This window comes from Corvus moneduloides, chromosome 1 (assembly GCF_009650955.1).
Source record: "Corvus moneduloides isolate bCorMon1 chromosome 1, bCorMon1.pri, whole genome shotgun sequence".
Classification (NCBI taxonomy): domain Eukaryota; kingdom Metazoa; phylum Chordata; class Aves; order Passeriformes; family Corvidae; genus Corvus; species Corvus moneduloides.
The window spans coordinates 135,521,144-135,548,577 of NC_045476.1; the positions used below are offsets into that span (position 1 = coordinate 135,521,144).

At 38.7% G+C, this 27,434-nt stretch overlaps 2 protein-coding genes and 1 long non-coding RNA gene across 4 annotated transcripts; 1 reads left to right on the plus strand and 2 right to left on the minus strand.

Annotated features, from left to right (window-relative positions):
- Positions 1 to 6,292: 6,292 nt before the first annotated feature.
- IMPA1 (inositol monophosphatase 1) lies at positions 6,293 to 16,299 on the minus strand. 2 transcript variants are annotated; one of them, XM_032128347.1, is made up of 9 exons: positions 16,160 to 16,296; positions 15,983 to 16,064; positions 14,538 to 14,671; positions 12,510 to 12,614; positions 11,219 to 11,264; positions 10,972 to 11,080; positions 10,143 to 10,251; positions 8,500 to 8,651; positions 6,293 to 8,076 (listed from the first exon to the last, which is right to left on the minus strand). In XM_032128347.1, exons 2-9 carry the CDS (start codon positions 16,043 to 16,045, stop codon positions 7,958 to 7,960), a joined length of 837 nt encoding a protein of 278 aa, XP_031984238.1. In that variant the 5' UTR covers positions 16,046 to 16,064; positions 16,160 to 16,296; the 3' UTR covers positions 6,293 to 7,957. The 2 variants fall into 2 exon arrangements, with proteins under 2 accessions (XP_031984238.1, XP_031984247.1); XM_032128356.1 differs by lacking the exon at positions 6,293 to 8,076 and having other exon boundaries at positions 8,542 to 8,772; positions 16,160 to 16,299.
- A 127-nt stretch (positions 16,300 to 16,426) lies between these two features.
- Positions 16,427 to 21,583, plus strand: LOC116453202. Its single transcript, XR_004243708.1, has 3 exons — positions 16,427 to 16,792; positions 20,695 to 20,874; positions 21,255 to 21,583. It is a non-coding gene; the product is annotated as an uncharacterized LOC116453202 (long non-coding RNA).
- Positions 19,730 to 27,433, minus strand: ZFAND1 (zinc finger AN1-type containing 1). The gene is made up of 8 exons (XM_032128366.1): positions 27,326 to 27,433; positions 26,250 to 26,292; positions 24,969 to 25,008; positions 24,483 to 24,610; positions 24,308 to 24,399; positions 23,367 to 23,491; positions 20,371 to 20,526; positions 19,730 to 20,228 (listed from the first exon to the last, which is right to left on the minus strand). Exons 1-8 carry the CDS (start codon positions 27,378 to 27,380, stop codon positions 20,052 to 20,054), a joined length of 816 nt encoding a protein of 271 aa, XP_031984257.1. The 5' UTR covers positions 27,381 to 27,433; the 3' UTR covers positions 19,730 to 20,051.
- Between the last annotated feature and the right edge of the window lies 1 nt (position 27,434).

The following is a 27,434-nucleotide window of genomic DNA, read 5'->3' on the forward strand; positions in this document are numbered from 1 at the left end:
TCATGCTGTCTCTGAAGTCATTGATAGAAGATATTGCAACAGGCCAGGTGGGAGTGGATTTACAGTTCCTGTGCTGCATTTGGAAATGCTAGGGATAAATTTTCACAGACCGTAATGGAAGAGTCACACGTCTGAGACACTGCCTCCATGTGTCATCATGCATATGTTGGAAGATATGAAGGAACTGGGGAGAAAAAAAGCCTTCAAATGAAACAAATTTTTAATGAGCATGCTCAGGTAAAGATGAACAGAGCAGAAAAATCTGTTTTCTTTTATTTGATTTGCTGTCTATGTTATCTCAATAGCTGTAATTTGATTTGGGGGTTTTTATTGTAACTGATGCCACTTTCAGAAAATCATTAGTCTCTTTATAGGTTAAACCGTAATTGAGTTTTTCCTGCTTTCTTATCTTCAATTCCATCTTCTATACAGATGGTGCCTTTTCTTGTGAAAGTCAAGCCAATTAAATAGCTGTAAATATTTTTGGAAAAACTGACTTTTAAATTATTTTCATAGATGTTCCACTAAAATAAAATTATTTTTTAAAGAGATGCAAATATCTGCTTTCCAGGAAGCTCACTCTAAAAGCTTTACTATGGATTACATCAGATCCACAGGGCTCTCTGTAGGTACAGACCCTTCTGGAGCAGAGCTGTGTGTGGAGTTGGAAGTAACTTCATTTAGTGCTCTGTCAAGTAAATCAAGTAAATCAAGAGATATACTTTTGTGGGTTTTTGGGGGTATTTTTTTTTCCACTTCTTGAAGTTGTGTCATTCTGAAATGGAAGAGAGGAGGGTATCCTATCCCAAAAAAGTCCAGTGAAGAATGTTTATCTGAGAGAGAGAATGGGGTTGTGATTTCTCTCTCTGCTTCCCAACCTTTGAATATTTTGTCCATAATTCTTTCATTTAAATAAATTTTAAAAAAACCCTAGGCAATCAACTCTCTATTCTGGATTAGAAAGCAGATATAATCCACTTGACTTCCGCTGAGATACACTGAAGATTGCAATGAAAACTTTGGGAAGAAGAAACAAACACTAGTAACAGAGTCTGCAGAATTGGAGGAACTAACTAGAGTATACAGTTGGGTGGCATTTCCTAAAATCTCAAGTATTAGGCTTAACAGTTGGCAGGTACAAGAGGCAGAAAGAAATCCCTCTGACAGAGTCTATTAATTATTAATTTCCCATGATATTTAAATAAAAGATAGGAGAAATTAACTAAACTGGAACGTGTACTGGTGGAAAACATATTTTCTCTACTAATTGATTCATCTGACTGAATAGCAGTGTTTTTCTGTGCCAGCCACACAAATGACTGTTGATGGGAACCATTAGGTCCAGGTTTCCGCTTCCTTTCAGTGGGAACTGCTATTAACATCTAAGTACCTACAGAAGCAAAGCTTTTAACCTCCCCCTGCTATGACAGTTTGTCATTATGAATTCCATTTCAACACAGTGAGCTGAACAAGGTGCACAGATGAAGTGGGGTACAATTTACTTTTACACAGCTAACACATTGCTAATTACAACTAAATAAATATTGAAACAGGAATTTCTAATAACATTAACCATTACTCTCTTTCAAATGTGTTTTGCTGGAGGACTGTTGAGAACTGTAACCACAATTTCAAGTATAATGAAGCAGAAATAAAGGGTGTTTTTATTATTTTTAGTTTTCAGTAGTGAGGTGATTGTTTGCCTACAAAAGGCCAATGCAAACATCCAGTAAAGTTGAGGGTTATGCCATTAATAATAAATAAAGTCATCCTGATGAACTTTTACACCTGAACTTACTTATTTTAATTCTGGAAAAACTATAGAAAATTGAAAATCCCTACAGAGGCTTTCTAAATACCTCTATAGATGTCATCATACCTGTTTGTCATGAGAGCTGGAAAAGAATGACATTTCTAAAACTAGAAACATTCCCTGCTGGTACTAATATAACTCGGTACCAAACTAGGATCTCCTGTCCCTGCTGCTGTTGGCCTGTCCCTCTCCTACCTTCTCCAAGATCCCACACCACAGCAATCCCCAGGTCAACACATCTCAGCTGGGACCCTCTTTCCACAGCTATTTGTCCTCAGCCAAGACACCCACAGCCAGAAACAGCTTTAGGAGCTTTTCTCTTGTCCAAAGGGAAATTTGCAACTGAGGAAGGAAGGACAATGTAGCTGTCTTGCAACACCATAGAGAAGTCATAGTAGAAAGGAGATATACCATACTGATCCTCACTAGAGTAACTTATTTTAATTCACTCTGACCTGTACTAAAGGGCATTGCAGACAGTACAGGACACACCTCTCCTTTCACTACTTGCTTTTAGGAAGCAGAGTATCTTGGGGCCCCCCCAACAGCCTGTGCAAAGGTACTCGGCAGCGTCCTTATGTTCTGCATGGTGTGCTCTGGCAGGGCATCTCCAGATGTGTTACAGGGAGGGCAGGAAAGTCTTTTCCTGAGAAAAGTCCTTTCCTGGGAGACAATGCCTCTCAACAGCCACACTGAGATAAAGAGTGAGCCTTTCGTCAGTAATGCATTGGCACTTAACCTCTAGGCCACTGCCTTTGTAGGCAAGGCCATAAATACAAATAAACTTTTTATAGGATGTGGCACAGAGACCTGTGAAACCTTGAAATGAGGGGATGAGTTACCTATCCATGCTTGAGCAGATCCTGAAAAATATAGTTTCAATATACTATTGTACAGGGAAAATACAGACACAGCTACTATAGTTCCTTTACATCATCACAACACATTTGGAGGCAACATATTGAGCTTGTGTTCTCTTTGGAAAACATAACAACTGCATCTCAAAAATCATTAAGACCTCCTTTTTTGTGTCTGGGTTTGTTGTCCCAGGGCTGTATCTGCATATGGATTAATACATGCGTGCCCAGAAGATTATCTTGTAGGCTTAAAAGAAAGGCTTTTAAAAAGGCATGTCCTAATTTATGACAGCAAAAAACACAGGGGAAATTACTGTAGCCTTAAATGCAGTACAATCTAAGGATTTTTATGGCATTTATCTTATTTTAGAGTTTAGATTTGTGATCTTTTGTGATACATACCGGTCTTTAACACTGAAAAGGAGGGAATATTAATTCTGCTGGCACAAGTCCTATTTCACACTCCTTCTCAAGTCACAGAAAAACAGAGCCAAAGTCCTCAAAAAATTTTGGAATAATTCTTCTAAATAGTTCTCAGTTATTGTATCCAATAAAAACTACAGGGAGCAGAGCAGGATGGAAGTGAGGCGTGGAAAAAGGAATGCTCGCTAAAGCAAGGGAACTCCGGGCCTCCTCGTGTTTCCCTGACTCCGGCTGCCATCTAGTGTTGTGCCGGGAGCGGTGAGGGGCGCGGCTCTTCGGGGGTTTGCGCATCTTCCCCAAGACCGCCCACCGCCTGCGTCCACGGGCCGGATAAAACAGCACGGAACCACCTCTCCCGGGACAGCAGCACAGGAAGATGTAACCCAGAAAGCTGAGGAAGAGCGCCTATGAAATTATTTATCAATATTTGCAGTACAACCACTTCTAAATTAAGTGCTTCACATGGCTGTAAACGTAGTCTCTGCTGAGCTAAGGAGAGACATAACAAAATGTAAACTTTAATCTTCCACCGCATGAAAAGGGGAGGTTGGCTTACCTATTGCTGTGGCACAACCATTGCTATTGCATTTTCTTCCTCTTTTCGTTCCACTTTAAGGGGAGTACAGAGGGCCCAGTTCCCAATCACCTCAGTGTAAAAGTCATCCCCGGGATTGTGCAAGAGTATGTATGACACAGTGTATGCAGTCAATGTACCAGTCACCAAGAGAGGCTATAAGCTTCTGGAACAGGATGTACAGTTGCCATTATTTTTTAGCGTCTTAATAACTTGAATTGTGCTTGAAAATTAGTTCTGCTTTGCTTTGGGAAAGAGCATTCCATTCTTTAATCCATTCTCCTCCTCAAACAGGCGGGAGTTTGTAGCTCTCATACAGTGCCATAATATACTCTCGGCTGAGCACAGGCCTCCGATTTGTTTGTTCCAAAAGCTGCACACGGCTTTGAAGTGTGTCAGATTTTCTTTGCCCTGTTGTTCTAGCAGGCAGACAGCAGATAGTGGACACAGAGGACATGTCACATGTCAGAAGCTCCTGCTATCTTTAAGAAGCTGCAGATCTTTGTGTGAAGATTGTACACACTGGAGAGCGATGTGACAGACTACATTCACTGTTGTTCTTGGTGCTGGACAAGCAGTAATTCAGAGATGGAATGGATTTTGCCATCCAGGAGATCTGGCTGACACTCTTGAGGTGTCACATCATTGACATCCTTGTGATGCTTGGAGTTTGTGCAAATAAAGGCAGCCGTGCCAGCTGCTGTAGATCCAAAACTAATGTACTGTTGGAGAGCTGCCTATCAGCACTTTAGCAACAGGATCAGATTTGGAAGGAAGCAATTACCTCTCTCACAGGTAATGAATAGAACTGAATTAGCTGCTGGCTTTGAGAGGATAGAAAGAAGCTTGTGAAAAGAAAGAGATGTTTGTTCCTTATTTAAAATGCTTCATTACCAAGGCCGCAGGATGACATTTTGTTCTAGTCAAAATGCCCAGTTCACACTGACATTAGACTAAGTAAAATTAAACCACAGCTTTAGGTCACAAATATTATGAGGGATAGTCCATATTCCATAAGGGAAGGGGATGCAGAGGAGGGATTTTCTACGGGGCTATTTAAGAGGGCTGGACAAGATCCTGAAGCCTTTTGTGACTTTGGCAGTATTTCATGCTGGGAAAAGCTCTGCAGGATTGAATCTACTGGAATACTCTGCTGTGCAGCTAGAGCAAAGCTCTGCAGGTCATCACAGGAAACAATCACAAATTATCAGCAAATCAGTAAATGGAGATGGCCAGTGATGGGTGGTAGCCAGGACAGCAGGCTAAGGATACCTCCCCTCCTGCATACACATCAGTGGTAGAAGTCACCATTACTATTGTGTAGTACTAATTGTTTTAGTGTCAGGCTAAAAATCAGTCCCCTACTTCGAAGACCTTTGTTAAGACGAGCAGCAGGCTCTACAGTAACTATATAGTGACAATGTTGGCCATTTAAATTCTCAAACTAAAGGCAAAAGGACTGGTTAAATTTGCTCATGTAGTCCTTTAATTTCCAGCAGTATTTTTTTTATTTTTTCACTTGCTCCAGTTGCTGACTCTGTCCACTCGATCTTCTTGCACCTGTAAGTTTTGAGTGTTCTTCACTCAGAGCTGAGGTTCAAACCACAGTGGCATTTGCCAGCTGAAGTCCCGGGTTGTTCACTGAAAAGCTGTGCAAGAAAGTTTCCTGTGTACTGGCCTGTTGATACCTTCATGAGGAATATTCATGACTTTAATCTGACAGTTTGTCTGTTCAGTCTGTGGTAACTGGCCTTTCTTTCCAATTGTCTCATTGCCCAGCAAAAGCTATCTCGTAAATACATAATTTTATCTTAGATTTTTTAAAAAATAATTTAAGAGGATTAATTCTGCCCCTCCATCTTTTAAAGCAACAAAACCATACTTCTTGTAGTTTTGAACATTCAGGGACTACCTCATATATGCTCTCAAAAGCATTTTGCATACACAGAAATCTTGACTTGTTTCATTAGAAAAGCTGGTCAAAATCACAGGCTAGAACAGAAGCAAAATGTCTAAACTTAGTAATTACATTTCAGTGTCCTTTCACATGACAAAAGAAGTGGCGACATATTAAAGAGGTACCCGAGAAGATAAATGTTTAGCAAAATGGCAAACTAGGATTTCTGATCCTCCTCAAAAGGTGGCTGAAACTAAAAAGAAAGCAGTTGATAAAAACTGCCATTTAGAGAGTGAGCAAAAAAAATTTACACTAATCTCTAACATAAACAGAGTGAAGAAAGCCAAGATAAGAAATTAATAAAAATTTTTCCTCAGATAACATCATAAGGAAAGCTAACAATGAGAAAGCTACATGCTTCAACCAGCTGACAGACCTCCAACACAAATGACAGGCAAGATAACCCATAATGTTTGAGTCTGAGGTTGGAAATGATTAATGAACCATGATCTCATTGGAACAAGGGGAAATATTTGCTCCAAAACCCAACTGCAGGTGCATACATAATCCCACGTACAAAGGCACAACAGTTTTTCATCTATGGACATCAGGGGCGAAGAAGAAAAAGTGTTCAACTCAGAGAGTTTGAGGCCCACAGATCCAGCCTGATGGGTCACAGCACTGCAGCCTGATGAATGCTAAGAAAGGAAGCACAGCTGAAGCCACACTGCTGCTAAAGTTATTTATTTCTAACATGTTCTCTCATCTTAAGTACTTTTTAGACATATCTCCATTTCACAAATAAAGTTATGCAGATTTTGTTATACACTAGCCACAGAAATGGTACAGAAGACATTCAAAAATAACCATGATCCCACACACATTGTTTACAGCAACAAAGTTACACTGAAATGCTCAAGTTTTCCATCCTTGTCAACACGAATTTAAAAAGTAAAATAACTGTAAGTCTGGCTTTTTGGGAGGACCTTTAAAATAGCAGGCTGACCTCATTAACATTAATCATCTGGCATTAGATACATCTTAAAATTAAGTATTTCTGAAAAATCTGCAGAAATCAACTGATAAAAACCCCTGACATTTATAATATGCAATCTGTTGAAACTTCAGTATACCGTTTTTCAAAATAAAAATAGTGGGACAGCAGTACAAAAAGTCATACTTTCCATTGCTGTGTCTTGACTAAACAACCAATGAGACAACTTTCTTTTCAACACAAAAAAAAAATCAGTCTAAAAACTGATCTGAGTGACATCTTTTTTTTAAAGTGCATTAATTATTTGAACAGTGCACTGATGCTTTTAACAATCTTAAATACAAAAATGCAGAGAACCAGTATAATTTTCAAAGTTTACAAAAACTGACACCTAGAATTAAATCACTAATATTTCTTAATTTATAAACCCTTTAGGTTTACATATGTATCTTCTTCTGTGTACATTCTGTAAAACACAATGGAAACCTGCTCCTGGTTGGTCACTGCTTTTGTAACTTACAGAAAATTATGTAAAAAATATGGACTATGGACTTATTTTTTTGCCAGCAGAAGTACTGAAAACTCTCTTGGATTTAATGATTCCTTAGACTTCAAAACACACTCATCCATGAAGAAACTCAACCAAAATTAACAAAATGAAAATCATACTGCATCTTAATTTCAAGTAAGTACATTTGGTGCTAGGCGTGCTCAGACCTTAATTCTGGAAGATGCACGTATTTTCTGGCACAATAACTATTACTTTTGAAATTGTAATGGGTTTGCAAGTGTACTGGCCACATATGAGGCTAAAGAAGAGACTGTGTCTATCTACCATCAGAAAGGTAGGATGGCTACAAAACCAATGATACCTAAGTACTAAAAGCTTTAAACTGTAGCCAAAACTATGAGCAACTAACAAGTTTGGAAATGTGTGAACTACCTTTACAAAAACTGCAATGAGGTATGGAAATGGATACCACTGGAAACCAGACAGAGAAAGACAGGATAAACAGTAATGCCTTCATCTTTTTGGGTTCAGGATCAGCTGTGATGATGTGGTGTTAGGACAGCAGTTTTTGGTTTTGTCACTAACAGAACTAGAGATCTTTATTGATCTATACATCAAAGAGTCTCTTGCTATGTGTTCCAGTGTAGTATAAAACTTGAAAATACTAGTTGCATATATTTGCTTCTTTTTCTAGATTTTTATCTAATTGTGATGTTAAATAAAATACTCAACAGTTACAGCTTACTTACAATATTGTTCAATCTCAAAGCTCTACTTAGCAGCCACACCAGTACTGAAAGACTACCATCTATTCAAGGTGTAGAACAACCACCATGTGGGAATATGAGACAACATTAGAAAAAAACATTTAAGGTCCAGCTTTGGTGTTCAGTTGGTTGCATCATCTCTTCTCAGAGGAATTACTTGAAGTGCTTTCGCTATTCTCTCTCCGATAGCTTGACTGCTTGCTGCAATTATTCTTCGAGACATCAAATCAAACGGTCCACCTAGAAAGCAAAGCAAACAAAGCAGCCAGTTTTATATATGGAGAAAATTAAAAGCTGGTATGAAAATAAGCACTGAAAAAACTGAGTGTAAATTATACATTACAATTTAGAACCAAGTTTTGCTGGACAAAAATGCATTTAACACAACAGGTATCTCGTATGAGCTGCATTTAAATTCTCTTCGGTGTACATTTACTGTCTTTTTTCACTTTTCCAGGAGTCCAGCCAAGGCAGTAAAGGTTGCCTTGTTGCTTAAGAACATGAAATTAACCTGTTCTTCATCTATTGATGGGTTGGGAACTGTTCAGTAGTAGTTGCTGGAAAGAGGACTGAAAAGAACTTCTTGGCTTCTCATTTCAGCTACATTTTGCTCCGTTAGTCATTTAAAAGGGTAAAGAGTATTATGCAGGCCCGTGTATTTACCTGTTACATCCAGCAGGACTCCACCAGCTTCAGTAATAATGATTCCAGCTCCTGCCATATCCCAGCAGTGAATCCCCATTTCATAATAGGCATCAGCTCCACCTGTTGCCACAAGGCACATGTTCACAGCTGCTGTACCAACAGCTCTAATGCTAAAGGAGATACAAATGTTGTTTTAACTGAGAAGAGTTTACAAAGAAGTTACAGTGTCTGTGTACACTGCACAGAGAACACAGAAATGTCCTGATGAACTGGAGAAAGGATGACGAAATGCTGCAGAGAAACATAAAAAAATGGGCAGGAAGTGTTGCTTAAGTAGCTTGAAGAGTTTTCAAAATACAGCAAATTTTCAGAAATTACATTTACAAATTCTGTTAATCAATTTTGGTTTAAATACATCTTAAATAATTTCTTAAACTACAACATATTGTGGAAGATAATTTCCCATGAAACACTAACAGATAGTCTATTTTTCTCTTTGAATACAAGAATTCAAGCAGAGTGTATACTTTCCAGTGCTGAAAAACTGTTTTTGTCAGTTTCTCTGGTGATGCTCAGTAAACATCTCTGACTTGCCAAACCCCCTAACAGTAATCACAAAAAATAAATTACACAGCATAAATTTGGTCTGGTTAACTTCACCAAATCCTTGTGTCACAGATTCCAGTTTCTTTTGGAAATGTCAATGCACTTAGCCAGTAAGTGTGACTTTTGTAAATGCTGCAGTTATTTCAACTAACAGTAAACTGTACATTAAATTGTAACTGATAGCAGCTAAACTACTGCAAGATGCAACTTAAATCAACTCCAGTCTCAAATTATTGTTTACAAATAAAATGCCCAAGATGAACTCACGACACTCCTAAAATGTGTTTCCTACTTTCATCCTAACATATATATTCTTTAGCAGCATCGGAAGACTTTTTGGAAGTAGAAAAAAATCTACATGTTAAGCATGTCAAGTGTCAAAACAAGAATCCTGAGAATCTCAGCATAATACTTGTTAGAACAGAAACATGAATATGGTTGAGAAACAAAAAACTGTCTGCTGAAACCAACTTTATACAAAATATTTTGTGGAAATTATACTTTGGTTTATCTAGAGTAGAGGAAGCAGGGAATGCAACCAAAATAAGAGCAGTTTATGGACAATTTAAACTACTCAGACAAAGTTGTATGGTTTTGAAAGAGGAAAAGGAGATCTACTTTTGTCTTCTGAGACATATATATATATATATTAAAAAAAACAAGAACAATTTTCATTACTACAAGGAAAGGAAACTAAGAAATGCAATATAGCTTCTGTTCATCCAGTTTTATTCCTTGTGTGTTTCTAGGGAAAAAAAGCGCACAAAATTGCACATAATTTTTTTAACTAGTAAATATAACACTTTGCAGTCCTACAAGCCCAAACATGCTTTGCTTCTCAATACTGATTGTTAGGGTTCTCTTCTATACATCTCAGCTTGAAAAAGCTAAACACAGTTTCTCTGTGGAAGCTACTAGACAGAAACATTTAAACCATATTTCACATTTAAGGTGTCAAACATAATGCAACCAAAGCTTTCTATAAATTATCGTATTTACAATATTAACCATTGTCAGTACATATAAATACATATAGAAAATATAAAGCGTCTTACCCATGAATAGGAATACTGAGAAGTCTTTCCATATTAGAAAGAATTATTTTTATAGCCTCTGGATCACGATTTGACCCCAATTCTGTTACTAAAAGGGATTTTGTAATGTCTGGAAAAGAAACAAAACCTCACTCTTCCAACAGCACAGCTTAAATAGCCACAGGGACTAGCAGAGTTTACCTCATTGCTTTCTTACAAGACTGAATAAAAGTGAGGTATCTTAATAAAATATTACATATATCAAACATATAAAAATCTTATTATCTTATTACTTGGAAAATGGCAGGAAAAAATAAAATACAATGAAAGAAGCACTATCTGCTCCAACTGCGCATATACATTAATCAATGACAGTACTAAATAAAATTCTATTGCTAGAAAAAATAAAAGTCTTGAGATACTTAAAGATCCCATTTGAAGCACAGATTTTACTTGATGTAGGGTTGTAAGCATAGAGGAGTGCTACTGACTTAAACCTACAGGTCACACCTGGGAGAAGTTGAATTGTTTGGCAGATTTGTTACACTCTAAAGAACAATCTCAAACAGACTGCAGACATATAGGGAATTAAAAACAAACAAACAAACAAACAAAACAACAATACACACATGGGGAATAAAATCTTCAATTGCCAAGTCCTGATTTTGCACAGATGACATCATATGCATCAAAGAGAACATAAAAGGTGTTTCTTTTGGCCCATGGCCAAAGAAAGTCTTGCAAAACGAAACTATAAGCTAAGAAATACCAATATATCCAGGTATGAAATTTCTGCTGTCTGATTTGCAATGTGGTAATTACCAGAAAGAAGCTACTCAGCTCAGCTTACCTTCTTGGCCCGATACTTGAAGTTTCTGACCATTGCAAAATGCACCTTTTCCTTTTCTGGCAGTATACATCTTGTCTTCTACACAACTATACACAATTCCAAACTCTATCTGCAAGAAAAAATACCTTGAGGTTTTTTTTCCCTGTGTTCCTATTTACTGTGAAATAGGAAATTATAGAACTTAGTTGTAACTAGAAACAAGCAATTAATTTGGGTTTGATTAGATATTAAGTAATAAAAAGTATACCTTTTTGTTTACAACAAAGCCAATTGAAACTGCCACAAATGGAAACCTACAAAACAAAACATTTCACTAATTTATAGTGAGATACTAAATTTCTTTCATTACCATGCTTACTCTTAATAAAGACAGTGTTCAGTTAAATGTAATGTATATTTCAAAAACAAACTTGGACTATATACAACATAGGTTTCTGGAATTTGCACAGTTTAGCTGAAAATAGAGCCAATAACACTTATTCCCATTTGAAACACAAACTTTTCTATGCACAAGGGGCTGTTATTCCTGTTACAGCTGTTCCTAGCTTCGGGACTGTTTTTTACAGCCAAAGAATGCAAACAAGCCTCTATGCTACTAACCTTTCTCAGAAGGAACAAGCTGGTCTCATAAGAAGAACCAAGTTACCTCTGCCCCCACCTCCCCGTTTTCCACCAAAGCCATGACCAAGACAGATACTGAAGAATGGAGGAAGAGTGAAGACAGTGGGACTATGTAAGACATGGTGGATTGCATCTCAGTCTAAGTTTGAAACAATCAACCAGTTAATTTTTTTTCAATTTCCAGACATTTGCTTTTGTTCTTTCGGCAAAAAATACCAACTTTTAAGCCTGCAGATTCAGTAGAATGGGTTCTTTTCTTGTAAGTTTCTGAACATGTTATTTAGCAGGATTCAGAAGCTGTTTAAAAGCCATTGTGCACACAGCAGCAGTCATTTCAAAACTGAAATCAAGCAGACTCAGAAAAGCTCACTGGGGCCAAAATCTATCACATTTAAAAGACATAAGGAATAGGCTGTCAGCATTATACTGAAAGTCCCCTCCTCATCTTGGTGCAAAATACCATTGATAATTACTGGCAATATCTTGCTTTCTTCTTTAGCTGGGGCTCCTAGATCTCAACAGATTTGAAATTTCTTAGAAATCAGCACCTGAAGCTGTTATTCCCTCTCTGAAGATGCTGCAACTTCTTACTCTGAGTCCTGCTCCTGTTGCAATCTGCCCATCTATCTTTGGAATCCATGCCAAAGGCTGCTGACCCCTGCTATATAATACAGGCCTCTTATGGAACAACTGATGTAGGTTAACAGACCAAGACTATTAAAATACTCACAGGAGTATTAAAATGCTTACAAAAACTGCCCAGTGGCTCTCAGTAAGTAGCAATTTGTAACCATTAACAAGTTCATAGTATCTCTTTCAAAGCAATTTAAAAATTAAAAACAACCTTACTTTCAGGGAACCGGAGAAAGAAAAAGGACTATCAGTTGAGGTTGCTAACAAAAAAATGAAAGGTGGACCTGTGTACAAAGTTGGTAGTTCCATCAATTGGGTCTATAATCCACGTGGGGTTGTCTGTCAGAATGCTGCCCTCTCCAGCTGCAACAGATTCCTCTCCAATAAAGCTACAGTAGAAACACATTTAAAAGACAGAAAGAAATTGTTAAAAATGTATTAATTACAACACTGTCCTTGACACTGAAATTCTTAAAAGTGAGATGAAGCTTGGAGTACCACCAGTGATCATACATAAAAAACTGAGAAAAACATTATTTATCCAGAAAGCACCAACCATATCTGACCAAGCTTGCATCAGTATTTATGATGTCAAGGATAAGCACAATATGTGGCAAAAAGAATTTTATGTTTCAATACAGAAATAATACCAGAATTTAGCATTCAGAACATTGACGTTTTCATAATTTTTTTCCAGTAACAGCATCATCAAATTTTGTTCAAAATACCTATAGCTATTTACACCTTTCAGCTTATTTGTGCTACACAACATTATTTTTTAGCTTGTGTTTTCAGTGAAAAAAGCCTTTGTGGTCTTATGTATCTGGTTAGAACACTGCAGCAACTGTTAAATTTGAAGACTGATTTAAACCCAAATATGATAAAGTTGTTAATCTCAAAATTTTAGTTTTACAAGCATGAAAAAACAGTAATATAGTAATGGAATGGAAATTCAAACCAGTTTCTGAAGAAGATGGGTGACTGCATGCTCAGCCACAGTATTAAACCCCAGAGACACAGAAGGCACAGTGCTATAGCACTCCAAAATTCACAATTTTTGCTGCTCATGAAAGCATTTGTTTTGGACTGCAAAATTATTAGAATGAGTCTAAGTGGGTGGAATTCTCTTCAAGGCCTTTTGCAGGTTGTCACAATTTATCACACATTACTCAACCTATGAAAAGTTTGCAGCAAACACATGCTTTCCTCCACAAACATAAAAAATGAGAACTACTGAGAGGTAACAAACGAGGTCCCTTTAATACTGATTAGAGTTTTATGATTAACTACAGAAGTGAAGATGACTAATCAGAAAGAAACAGCATGTTTCCAAAAAGCAGCAGACCTTCAGAAAGATGAGACTGAATATAGCTGATGAGTAATTCACTAGGAAAAGAAGTTCAGCACCATTATGTCTAATGTAACACTGGTTACCTAAAATAAAAAGAAGCTAAAATATTCAAAAATGCTTATCAGTGTCACAGAAACTGTTATTTCAAGGTCATTCCACAAGTCTGTATGATTACACTAATTTGGTTACTGAACTTTTGCACCACCTCCGTTGCTTCAGTTCTACACAGATTTCTTATATTCCACACATACAGCCACAGTAACAAAATCTCCAAGAAAATGCAAGAAAAAAACAGCAAACTGACTTTAAGGAAACTGTATTAAACTTGAGCCATTGTGTCAAAATGCTAAAGACAGACCCATGTAAGCAAAATACATATAGATCACCCTTCACGAATACATTTTTCAGGGAGTGGAGGATAGGGATATAGAGAGAGGCAGGGGAAGAGGAAAAAAAGGGAAGAGCAATTAAGAAAGCAGTATTTTGTATGACAGCCTTTGTGTTATGCAGAACAAGAAGATCCTGTCTTCTTTTAAGGATGTTTTATGTTGTCAAACTGTATGAGATTTGCCAAAGGCACTCGGTTCCACAGGACCCATCCCACACAGACAGCAAAGGCACACTAGTTTCAAAAGCAGACAAGAAATCTGGGTTCCAGGTCTCCTGGGGACACCTCTGATTTTCCAAAGCAATAACCAAGAAGTTTCTTTCAGTTGGCTCAACAGCAAGTGAAGTTCAGTCTAAGTTTTGTCTCATGTCAGTAACCTGGGGACACCTTGTTTTGTTGCTACAGCCCTGTGCAAAACTTCAACCTGCTGGTACTCTAAAATACTTAATTTATTGAAGGTAAAGGAGAATGCTGCAATTTTCCAGCATGCCAGTTGTACTAAAATTTTACCAAGCAAAATCATAAATTTTCCATTTTTTTTTCTGTCAAAAGCATACTGGTAAACAGCCATACCTGTGAGAAGGATACTTTTCTTTTATCAAAGAAATAATGAAGTTTTCTACTTTTTGATCAGTTTCTGTCACTAGATCTACAGGTGAACTTTTAGTCATAACAGATATTTCTTCTTTGAGTGCTCCACAGATTATCTGTTAAAACAAAAACAAAAAAAATCTTTCACTGTTAACAATACGGAAAATACTAGTTTTCCAAAAAAATCTGAGCAACATTTTTACAGCCATTTTCTATACTGCATATACAAAACACAAACACAAGCAGTGACATGGATTTAACTGCAGGAGCTGAGACTTGCATCTCTAGTCCCTATTCACTACAAAGTTTTACATGGCTTTAAATCTAAGTACTATAGGAAGATCTCCAGGTAGATGAAACTGGGGTCCATTTTGTTAGGACAAGTTTTAAATTCACAAATTTAAATACCAAAGTTGAAGAAAACACCTGACACTGAGCTCAAATCAGCTATTTTTAGCCAGACCCAGCATTTATGATCTTAAAACTATCAGTACCAGCTTAAGCAGGAATCCATGCCTCATAGCCCACAGAATTATTTTACTACAACTCAGAAAGTTTTTCTGAGGGAAGACGTTAATGAGGTCGTTGCAGAGACAATGTTGCACAGATTTTGCAGCTCCAGGGGACAGAATTAGTACATGTGTCATCTTGTCTGGCTGCCACAGCCTTCAAATGTACCAAGTAGAACTACTAAGTAGAACTGAATGTTTGGTAACCACTCCTGCTGAGGCTTTGCCAAGATGTACGAACTTTTTCTTGTTCTAAGCCGTCTTAGATCTCAAATGGCAAAATGTCATCGCTGTAAGGGATGGTTTTTATTTACAGAAGCAAAGCAGTTAATGAAGAGAAACAATCATAGAGTGGTTTGGGTTGGAGGGAGCCTTAAAAACCACCTAGTTCCAACCTTCCTGCCATGGGCAGGGACACCTTTCATGGACCAGACTTAGAGCTCCATCCAACCTGGCTTTGGACACTTCCAAGGACGGAGAGAACACAATATGGTATTGTGTGCCATCAACAAGCCACTGTACAAAGCTGATTGAAGCGTTCACAAGAAAGAATGTCACCGACTTTCAGGCGGTAAAATAATAAGGTAGACAGGAGTTGTTTAAGGGTGATGCTCTTTGTCTACCACAATTCTGAGTTTTATTTTTTAAATCAAACTCAAGGAACCAAAGTTACTCCTTAGTCTTTAAGGACTTTAACTCCAGACCAAGGAAAAGCACAAAGTTGTTTTCTTAAGCTAACCAAATTGCAAACATAAAAGACAATCTAATCTTGCACTTGACCATCACAAACTATTCTGCCCATTTAGGTTTTGACAAAACACTCTTAGGAAGAGATTCCAACATCAACCTCCTTCAAAAAGCTATGTACATATTAAACTCAATAAATAACGTTATTATTTATAAAGAGCTTATACATACCTCCCCAGCTTTCCTTGCTAAACCAACTGCATAATCCATACATTCTTGCCAGGGATCTGCCATCTTTCCCGAGATAAAGAACCTAGCAAAAGGAGAGATTAATGCAAAAAAATTGTTACGTCTTCTTTGTTTTCTTTCTTTTTTTTTTTTTTACAAACTCGAAGTTTCTTGCTTCACCTGGTTTATTTTTAAGTACTGTTCAAATGAGTGCTGAGCGCACGCCCCGCCGCGGGGCTGCGCGGTGCCGCAGGACGCGTCCGGAGCGCGGGCGGGACGCGCAGCCCCCTCACGGCGCCCGAAATGGCGGCGGCCGCGCGCGCCGCACTCACCGTCTCCACCGCCGCCGCCGCCGCCGCCGCCGCCGCCGCCCCGGCGCAGGCGCAGCGCGCGAGGCCACGGGCCCGCCTCCTCCACCGCCCCGCTCGGCGGCGGCCGCGCCTGCGTGTGAGGGAGCCTCGGCCCGCGGGCAGCCGCCTCGGCGCCGGCGCTGTCCAAGTTTACCGGGGAAGTGTTGAAATTAGACTTTGATGTCGACTTCTTGTTAATAGTTGGACGTGGCAGGGCGGAGATACCGTAAATGCTCTCCCATGAAGCACGCGATTGAAGTTTATCATAGAATTGAAAGGGTGGTTGGGGTTGGAAGGAACTTTAAGGATCATAAAAGTAACCCCTCTGCCGTGGCCAGGGACACCTTCCACTAGATCAGGTTGCTCAGAGCCCCATCTAACCGGGCCTTGTTCACTTCCAGGGGTGGGGCATCCACATCGTCTTTGGAAAACCTGTGTCAGTGCCTCAGAAACCTCACGGAGGGTGAGTTCACGGTGTTCAACGAGTTTTGAAAGCAATTCGCGGTTCAGCTGATGCATTTTAAGTATTAATTAAAATCATACAGAGAAGAAAAACCTTCCAAGCCTGACAGATACCAGTTTCATTTTTTCCTGTGGTCTTTTGAGCCTATTGTCTGTCATCAAGCAAAGGCAAAACACTGAGGGCTTGTCTTGTCCTCACAAATTGCAACTGATGTAACTTACTGTTCAATGTAAAATGGTGATCTGGCTAAACAGGGCAAGGGTTGCAATTTGCTTTATGCTTAAAATAATCATAAAACGTCTACAACACCAAAAGAAGCAGTCTATCCCATTGCCCTAATGCCAACCCAAGGCACAGCTGGGCCAAAGGGGGTTAGTTTTGTCCTTCCCACACCAGAAGATACAGTTTCCACTCTCACCGACCCTGCTGTGTGGGACAAGTCACTGTGCAATTCCACATTTCCTCCTTCCCTCCTCATAAACAGGAATAAGCCTGCTTTTTAAAGTATTTACAGTCATTAAAGAACTACAGAGACGATAAGTTGTGGTTTTACTGATTATTTTGCAAGTCGTTCTTTGCAAGGTTGTACAAAAAGCATACAGCCCGTTCAAAGAGGCACTTTGGCTCAGATTCGGTTTTGTTGAGGCAAGCACCTGAACACGCCCCAGTACAACTTATATAGGACTGCATGAGTGTTATGAGAAATGGCTTTTTTGACATCATTGATTGTATACTTAACATTACAGCAAGGGTTTTACAGGAGATTTCAAATTCTGCATTCACCTTAAAATCAGCAGAAGTAAAACAGGAATGCCTGAAGTTCTCTCCTAACAAGTATAAGAATTTTCCTAATCCAAACCACAATTTCTATTCTGGCTGAAATGAAATTTTATATTTTACATATGAGGCTACTAGGAGGAAAGCTAAGCTGCAAGGTGTATTTTTATGTGTCACCTGATAAACTGAATGAACAGACATGACTTATTGATAAGAAGTCTGCAAACCAGACTGATCACACCGCAGCGTGCATACTTTTCTAAAACAGACACCAAAACAGAAAATGCTGAAAATAAAAGTATGAGAGATTACTGCCTGCTTTCTTAGTGGGATGTGTTCTGGTTTACTAAAGCATTGCCCAGCCGATCTAACAGGTCACGTATCCAAGCAGAATTGCACTTTTGGTGTTAATACAGCCCTTTCCAAACTTTTGCGTATCTTACAAACATGCCAGGCAACTTTGTAGCAATGTTTGAACTGGAACAAGGCCGGGAGCCGCTACCACAGCATCTCATAAAATGTGAAGCCTTGACCTTGTGCATTCTCTAAAATTACAGCTAGAACAACCAAAATGCTTGATATTCACCTATTTTTGTAGTTTGGGAGAAAACATTGTTTATTATCAAATCAGGAAGTATTTGATAAATTTCTCTTCTCACTTGCATAACTTCACATACATTTTCTTTACATCTCCTAGAAGTTAAAGTTTTATTTATTAACTTTGAAGTGAGACAGTTCAGCACCTTATAAACACAAGCTTGTAAAATTATCAGTGGTTTCAAATGCCAAATGACTCCTCCAAAGTGTTTTGGGTTTTTTTTCAAATGCAGTTGTTCAAATGCATTTCCCTATGAAAATGTGCTAGGATAATAAGTTTTAGAAAAAAACAACAAAAAATGCTAAGTAAAGATATGTTTGAATCTAAACAGGTGAAATGAGAGCAATTCTAGCCTAGGCAAGATACTAAAGGTCAGAGAAAGTTTCTGCTTTTGTTCCTAGCATCATTGATTAGGGTGGAGTTTTCACCTCTCCTCTACTATTTATCTGTCAGACTAGCTTAATTTGGTTTTGCTTCTCAGTTTCTGAAAACTACGTGGAATGAGCTTCTGTGTACCATCTTAGACACATTCCTGGAATAAGATAATAGTGAAAACTTTTTGGAGTACTATCAACTGTAACTTGCCATGTTTGTACTGTCAGTTACAGGCTGATAGCCCTTACTCATTACTGGCGATTGATGAAAGCAACCACCCTGGTAAAACCTTTGAGGTCTCCCCAAAGATTAACTTCCTGCATGCCAAGTCTATCTTCTCTCTATTCACAAAAAAGCGTTATTTCAATTATTTTGCCTGAACTACTAGGGCAGAAAAATCAGGGGCATGAGGAAAGGTGTAAGTAGAGAATGGGGATTTTCTGCTAAAAAAAAAAAAAGAAAAAGACCCTGTTGCACAACAGCATTTTTCACTTGCTTTTGTAGCAACAGTGTGGGGAACAAGTTCTGTTTAGGGCTCTTCCCAACGCACTGGTTCCACAATGCTGGTTGGCCTCTTACAGCATATTCTGTCTGACAGCAGCCTAAGAAAAAAAGAAAGATGAATAGACAGTTGCAGAGGAAAGGAAGGAAAATAAACAACAAGAGAAAAGGGAACTGTTCCTTTTGTACTGGAAAGCAAGATAACAACTGGAGAGACAGGCAGGGGAATGCAGAAAAATGCTCCTATCCTTTCTGCTGCCCAGAGACAAAGATTTCCAAAATATCCAGCCACTGAAAGCCCTTTCCTTCATGGAAACCAGGAAACACCTTCTTTTTTGTGGCATCCACACCACATCCAGTAAAGTAATTTATCCATACCTAAGTCATGTTAAAACTACAGTAAAGAGTACTGTAAAGCAAAATAAGTGACAGGCTTACTGAGATCTTTTATCCCCCACTAACCACACAATGAGATTTACAAACAGGAAGACACCTGAGTGAATTTACTTTTGCTTCATAAAGCTTTCCTTCTAAATGTCATTAAACTATTACAAGAAGAAAGCGTGGACCTGGTGTATGGACAGTGCTGGTTTCCAAATGCAATGAAACCTGTTCTTGTACATGTAGAAAAGATGCTGCAATAGTGCAATATGTTTCTTTCCTTCAGAAAACTGTCATACTGCAAGTTTACATTTTCATTATTTTATTGAGACATACTGTCCCCACCACTTACACAAAAATAAATACCAAATTTAAGAAAACATTTTTGATATTATACAGCTCAATAGAGCAAGAATTTATTCTAGAATGTGAGTATCTGTAATATTAGCTACTATAATTTTCCTTTCAGGACATAGGTCTTCTGTCAGTCAAGCAAATGAGAAATTGATGGCAATTGTGTCTTTACAATGGAAGATAGATTCTGGCATACCAGTGATTTCAAAAGAAAACTGGACTTGCTTGAATACCATGCTTCTAAAAAATATTGGAATTTTTGTTTGTTAAAATTTATTGAATAATAAAGTAGGACTCCGGATCTTCTATAAACAGAACATCGTTATCAAGATACTCCAGAATTATATTCCCTCCATTGTACAGTGGATAGTCTTTATCAGATAGCCATGTTTCCAGTGTGTGTTCAAATGGCAAAGCTTCTCCAGAGGCAGTATGGCATAACCTCAGCTTCTGTAAGAAAAATAGCACAGAAATTAACATCAAGATTTCCCTATCCAAGATGAAAGAAGTGGGGTGGGAGAGGGACAAAAGGGTAAAGAAATCTAAAAGCTAAATACAACAACCTAGAAAATGCTTGTTATTGCTGACTTACCTGGGATGTTGATTTGTTGTTGTCATTTTTAAGGCTTGCTAAGGAAGCTGCAAAATCTACTACTTTGCCAATACTCCACTTACTGCAAAAAAACATAGGTTTGCTTTTCTCTCTGTTCGCTTTTGGTAAAAATACTTGAAAGTAAATTCTTTCTGTCTAGAAAGACATGAAAAATAAACACAAAAATTTATCCACAGAAGAAACACATCATTCCAGTCACATACATCTAGTAAGTTTTTTTTAAGTAAAACTTAAAACTTTTTTTTTAAGATTTTCAGTAAAAACCCCCAAAATTACCAACTGAAATTTGTTTTATTCCATCAGGACAATTTTACTGCAAAACATAAATGACCAAGATCATCAAATCCAGTCCTCTCCAGCTGCAGGCACATATATGATGGACAGTAAGTTCTTGAAGGTGGAGAGAACATCTTTTCCCACCAGTCCCAGAGCACAGTTATATACAGACAGACATGAAAAAGTATCTGCCCTCGTGAGGAAAAGGTGAGTTTGAATAAGCAGTATTTGTTTTTGGCAGCAGTATAGTGTCTCAAATTGGAAGGCGAAAGCAGTTAAAACAGAGCAGTTCACTGTATTAGAAATGCCTGCTTCACAAACCAACATTTAGATCATGACCAGCTAATCCTTTATCCTGTACTGTATCCTCATTTTATGTACTAAACAATATTTCTACTAGACTGAAAGATTTTTTTAAGGAATGTCAAGAGTAATCTATGAGGGAGAGATTCTGAATGGGATTGGGGTAAAACATAGCAAGCATGACTACTATGTATTCATAATTTATGATCATCCTTGCTGAGTCAAAGCCAGACACTATCAAACAAGACAGGTCTTTTTAAAGGATTTATTTATGTGTTCCCTAGGAACATATGGAACGACCTCAACCATGTTCATAAAACTGACTCTGAATTTCAACCTGTGCATTTTCCTCTAAATTTGAGTGTTCTTCACACAGAAGAAAAGAGAATCACGTCCTGGAGCTATCCCTCTGAAACATCAGAAAATATTAGCAATTGGAGTAAACTGAGCAGTAGTTTCTTATTCAATTGTTAAGGTAAAACTGGAACTCCCTTTTGCCTCCCCCCATCCCCCAAAACCAGCAAATGCAACCAGGAAACCTAAATACATTCAATATGGATATTCTCTGCTGGAGTCAGGGGAACACCAACTGGGCTATCAAAACTATTGATGAAGAAACAATGCCAGGGCCCCAGACAGGAGGTCACCTTTTCTGGGGACCAAATGGATTGTGGGCAGGAAGTAAGCCCCCGGTCCACTTGGCAAATTAATTATGTTGGACTTCTCCCTTGAACACCCAAGGGGTGGCGTTATACCCTTACTGGAAATAAAATAAGGAAGGCTTAGGGAAAGCTTTTGCTTGTGGTAAAGCTGATGGTCTTACCACTCTGGCAGGATTTAATCAGTGGTTTGCTGACACTCCCATGCCCTCTACTGTGTAGTCTGACAACGGCATTCATTAAAAAAAGAAATCCAGGAATGGTGTGAAGATCATGGAGTTGCCTGGGTGTTCCACCTGTCCTACAAACCTCAAAGTAATGGTGCAGTCACAAAGTGGACTGGTCCACTAAAATGAGCTCTAGGGCAAAGTTTCCATAAGGAAAATAGGGAAAAGCCCTACTTAAAATTGTTTGATGTTTAAAGTAACCAGCAGATACCCACCAGATGCCCAGTGGAACAAGCTCATTTTCCTGCTCTCCAACCAGTAAAATGTCTAACAAATGCCCACTGTCAACCCTTCTCTTTTCTCAGGGTGACAATATTCTCTTTTCTCAGGGTGACAATATTCTTATTAACTACCCTATGAAGTTTAAAATACCTGTAAGTATTTTATACTTCCCTAAGTAAAGGGCACATGGAAAACAGTTTCTAAATGGGGGCTCCATTTAACTTTCACTAAGCTTTGGATAATTCCCAAGAATGAGTAATTTCTTACCATTTCAGATAATGAGTGGAACTTGGACAGATTCTTTGGCCTGAACAGACCTGGAGTGTGCCCAAGGAATCATCACTTTACCTTTGTAGAACACTCAGCTGTGAAAAGATGATCACAACACCTACTGTATTGTACTGACCCTCATCTGTACCTCTTTCCTCCCTATTTCATGAATGGGATAATAATTGCATCATTCAGTTTATGAAAATCATTTCTCTAATGGGTTTTTTACACATACAAATGGTATTGTATATACAACACCCTCAATCTTCAGATGATTCTGGGTGAGTAGCTGAACCTGCACCTGAAACATCTTGGTACCAATCTTAGTTGGCACAGTCATCCCTCGACCCTCCAAATTATCAAACTTTTAAGGCACATTCTAATGAAAAGACTGCATTGTCCACTACAATGCCCCAACATATGAATTCAATTTGGGTGGGAAAACCAAGCAATTACATGTTTCAGGGCTAGATTATCTGAAATGTTGATATTGCAAGCCAAGTATTAAGATATGACACAATCTGCAAAGCGTCCATGTGATAAGGAAGCACAAGCTAAGACGTGCTATAAAATTCTGTGCTGCACTACTTCAAAATTGTGCTACAGTGATTCTAAAAATTCTGTTCTAGTCTAATAATAAAATTCTATGCTCTGCTGATCATCAAATTCTGCTAAAATAATAAGCTTTAATACAACTTAATGCTGTCATCATTCTGCCAAGGATCCCCAAAAGACCCCGTCTGTCCCTGCAGTGCTATGTGACAGCCATGTGGCAGGCAAATATATTTCTGCTATAAAATAATAGAATTTGACTCGACTGCTCTGAACCCCACACAGACATCTTATAACAGACATAAGACCAGTGAGATTGCTTTTGGGTACCAGGCTGAAATATACATTTAAGTGAGTGTGGTCTTGAAAAATTAAATCCAATACCAAGCTGAGGGAATTAGATGATCAAGCAATTTAGAAAACTTTCCATTTCCTTTGAGAATTATTGAAAACAAACATCACTGACCTGAGGCAAGGACTTGTCCCCACATGCATGCATTTTCAGTTTCATTAATGCCACTTTTGCAGCTGTCTCACTGTTTTTTGCTCCTTTACGTTTTTTGCTTTTTGCTTCGTCACTTTTTTTAGAATCTGAGAACAATATTATTCCTGTTAGTGTGATCATTCTGACTGTTTCCTGTGCATATTGTATGACATAGACCCACTTAATCTGTTGGGTCTCATTGTATCTCCAAGAGTGCCATCCCTTTTCATGTCTATTCATATCCTCCCAAGGTCACGTATCAGAATTTTTACAGTTCTAGCAGAATTCCTTTACATTGAAAGGTAGATGAACACTATCACCAGGTAAACACAGGCTGCAAAAGCCAAATAGATACAAATTCTTTAGTTTCTACACCTGTGGCCATCACAGCATTCATATGGCAACAGTTTCAGGTCCTCCTTTCTACACATAACCCCACTGTCCAGCTGGGCAGTGCTGTTTATTTTCTTTCCCATCCTCAAGCTTCTTTAAACCTGCAAAACATTACATTGTAGAATCAGAGTTTTCTGGCCATCTTGATTGTGTAGGTCTGATCCCAACAGACTGACATGCACATTTGACACAACTGCATTATTTGCACATGAATGAACATGTAAATAATAATGGCTAGGTAAAATTCATTATATTATAATATTTGTAGAATGACACCAAGACAATAATTCTGAAAGAAACCTGTGCCCTATATACTCTTTTGAGATTCTCTTCATACTGTTGTTTTTGTTTTGTCTCAGTTTAGATGAACAGTATTAAATGCTGACATGTAAGTTTAGGGCTATTTAACAAAGGAACCCTCATCCTTTCTTCTTATTTGGTCAAACCTGACTCCTCAAAGGAGGTCAGAAGCTCAAACAGCATTCTGAAGAAAATACAAGAAAAAGAAAAATCTATCCCTTTGTACTTGCCTATAATATGCTGAACAAGCTGCTGGGTGGCAGCCATTCGAGGTTTTGGTGTGTCCAGCTTCTCACATTCATGGTCCGATTGATGACGATGTCTGTAAACAACAACATAAAACTTGTATTGCCTGTTCCATACATTAATGAATGAATATTGATGTTTAAACACTGTTTCACTCACCTGAGGCAAAAATGTTTTTCACAGTAAGGACATAACACCGGCAAAAGCTCTTTTCCATTGCAGTCCTTGTATGAGCACGGGTAAGATCTGTGCTGATCAGGTTTCACAGAATTGTTTCTTATATTCACCTAGGAATAAATACAAAATATTTTGTGTAAATAAACAGATACTAAGATATAAATAACCATCCCAGCTTTCTAAAAAATATGTGCTAGCTCTCCATTCTATGGGCAAACCTGGTCCAGCTATTCTCTCCTACTTCTACCCTGGTTATGTTTAGCTCAGAGGTAGAAAAAGAATCATCATTGTACTCAAAGTCTATTTACTTCTAAGAGACAGAAAAAGTGTAGATTCACTTTTTAAAGCTTGTCATATTCTCAGTTAAATAATTCATACTTATATGCCATATGCATTTGTCTAGTCTGAAAACACACAGCTAAGTCACATGGCATTTTAATTTAAGGCTGTCACATATTATTAGATTACCTCAGAACACCCATGAGCATCCCGGCTCCTGTGCTGAAGGCTTTGTGGAAAAAGAAGGAAAATATCACACTGTTATCAACATTCCAGGAAAAAAAACCTGCATGTAAAAACATTTAAGTGTTTAAAGGGTAATCTGACAAGTTTTATCATGGGAAAACTTCAATTAGATAATGAATCTTCTCCCAAGTTTTTTCTATCCTATTTCAATTCTTGAATGGATAGATCATATTCTTTCTCAGTACGTAAAACATTTAGCTTTTGGAACTTATGCCTCAAGGTAAACAAACCATTTCAAGAGAGTGAAGACATTACCATGCTTAAGAGGTCAGTTCTATGCAAACCAGAGTTTGTCTGTTTTAACAAATTTTCAATCACCTTCCATAACGGCAGAAATCCCTTGAAGGCTCTTGATATGTTAGAAGTGAAATCTGCCCCCAAGCTCTTTGAGTTTCTCTCAGCTGCCCTCTACTAAACTGAAGTGTAAATCAAAGTGAAGGCCCTGATTTCAAGCTTGCAAGAAACTTCAAAAATTTTTCTAGAAGAAAACATAACCAGCCACCTCCTTTTATGACAAGGTCACCCATTTAGTTGACGTTGGGAAACCAGCAGATGCGTTTTGCATTTTAGCAAAGCTTTTGACACTGTCTCTCAGAGTGTCCTTCTGGACAAAATCTCCAGCACACAGGTAGACAAGTCCATAGTATGATGGGTGAGCAATGGTGATGGTTTGTGCTCAGAGAGTCACAGTTAATGTGATTGCTTCAGGCTGGTGGCCAGTGGAGTTCCCCAGGGCTCAATTTAGTGCCAGTGCTCTTTAATATCTTTATAAATGATCTGGATACCTGTTAGGGTTGCCAACCATACTAAACCACGAAAAGCTGTGAACTCCCCTGAGTGTGGAGAAGTCATACAGAGAGATTCTGGATAGACTAGAGAGCTGGGCAGTCACCAACTGTATGAAATTAAACAAGAGCAAGTGCAGGATTCTTCACCTGGGATGAGGAAATCCTGGTGACCAGCATACAATGTGAGGAAATGGAAAGAAGCTATGTCACGGGAACTTCAGGTTGAACATTAGGAAAAGGTTCTTCTCAGAGAGGGTGGTTGGGCACTGTAACGGGCTACCCAAGGAACTGGCACCAAGCCTGTTGGAGTTCAAGGATTGTCTGAATGACACTTAGTCATAGGCTTTAGTTTTAGTCCTGAGGAGTAGGGAGTTGGACATGTTGATCCTTGTGGGACTCTTTCAGCTTGAGATACTCCGCGATTCTATGAACTTACCAAAAGACACCTGAACAGCCATCACATACAAAGGGAAGAAAATCTGAAACAAAGAGATTTGTTTTTAGTTAAGACAACATGGTTGTTGTTTTGCTAATAGTTTCTAGCTTAATTTTCACATAATTAACTTTTGCTTACCAACATCACTGAGTAGATATCTTTATAAGAATACTTAGCAACTGCATCTACACTTTAGCTAGAAGTGGCTTTTGTTAACTCCCCTAATTAGTATTACAGAAAAACATACGAGCAGGTAAATTATACTTATATACATTCCAGAAGTTGGAATTAGGCTTTAAATTCACTTTTTTTTTTTTCAATATCAAGCTATGACACTGGAACATTTGGCTATCCATCAAAGTTACTAGTTATGTTAAAAACTGAATTTATTGCAAGACCACTCAGAACCCTATTTACTGACACTGGACAATTTACATTTTATTTTATGGGTTACCAACTGGAGGAGATGCTGGCTCTTAGGAAAGGAGAGCATCTCCTCCACTGGAAAGTCATGATGATCCTGCCCCTTCTTCACATCATACCGTACATACTGTCCTTGGGTGACTTAAATTGCACACATTTCCTAAACCTCTGTACGCATCCCCTGCCTACTACATAAATTCTCACAGATAAAATCACTTCACTGTCTGCCGAACTCCACCACATCACCAATGACAGCAAATGCCAGGTCCAGCCCATTACTCCACTTCTCCATCCTTCAGATTTTATGTTAACAGACCACCACGGAGCTCAGGTCACGATCATCACGATCCCTTCATCTCTGAGTGGTCCCAACAGAAAGCTTTCGCTACAGGCGGTTCTGCTACTTCTTTCTGAGAGGTTACATTTCCAGTAACACTTTCCGAGATCAGTGAAGGCAAGCAAGTGTGAGGAAGGGGCAAGCGGGCTATTAACCACCCAGGCACACAACCGGGGCGACAGGCGCTGGCAATGGACCGTGCAAGGCTGCAGCGGCACAGAGGACTCCCCGAGCGAGGGGGCATCCCTCACAACCCCCGCACCGCCCCCGGCCCACCATCCCCGCCTCCGCCGGGACCCGCCGCGCTCTCCCTTACCCAGCTGGCGGCAGTCGGGCACCCCGCAGTGCTGCCCCACCTCCAGCTCCGCCATGTCCGCGACACGCAGGAGGGGGAGAAGAGGCGGAGAAGAGGCGGAGAAGAGGCG

Bases quoted from the DNA above. Each gene is read 5' to 3' on its own strand.
- ZFAND1 (XM_032128366.1), bottom strand. From the start codon at position 27,380: ATGGCGGAGCTGGAGGTGGGGCAGCACTGCGGGGTGCCCGACTGCCGC. The intron at 20,527-23,366 runs GTCAGTGATGTT...ATGTCTTTCTAG, and splicing joins GGGACAAGTCCTTGCCTCAG to ACAGAAAGAATTTACTTTCA. The intron at 20,229-20,370 runs GTAAGTCAGCAA...TTTTTCTTACAG, and splicing joins ACAACAAATCAACATCCCAG to AAGCTGAGGTTATGCCATAC.
- IMPA1 (XM_032128347.1), bottom strand. From the start codon at position 16,045: ATGGCAGATCCCTGGCAAGAATGTATGGATTATGCAGTTGGTTTAGCA. The intron at 8,652-10,142 runs GTAAGACGCTTT...TATCTCCTTTAG, and splicing joins CTCAGTATTCCTATTCATGG to CATTAGAGCTGTTGGTACAG. The intron at 8,077-8,499 runs GTAAATACACGG...TTTGCTTTCTAG, and splicing joins AGTCCTGCTGGATGTAACAG to GTGGACCGTTTGATTTGATG.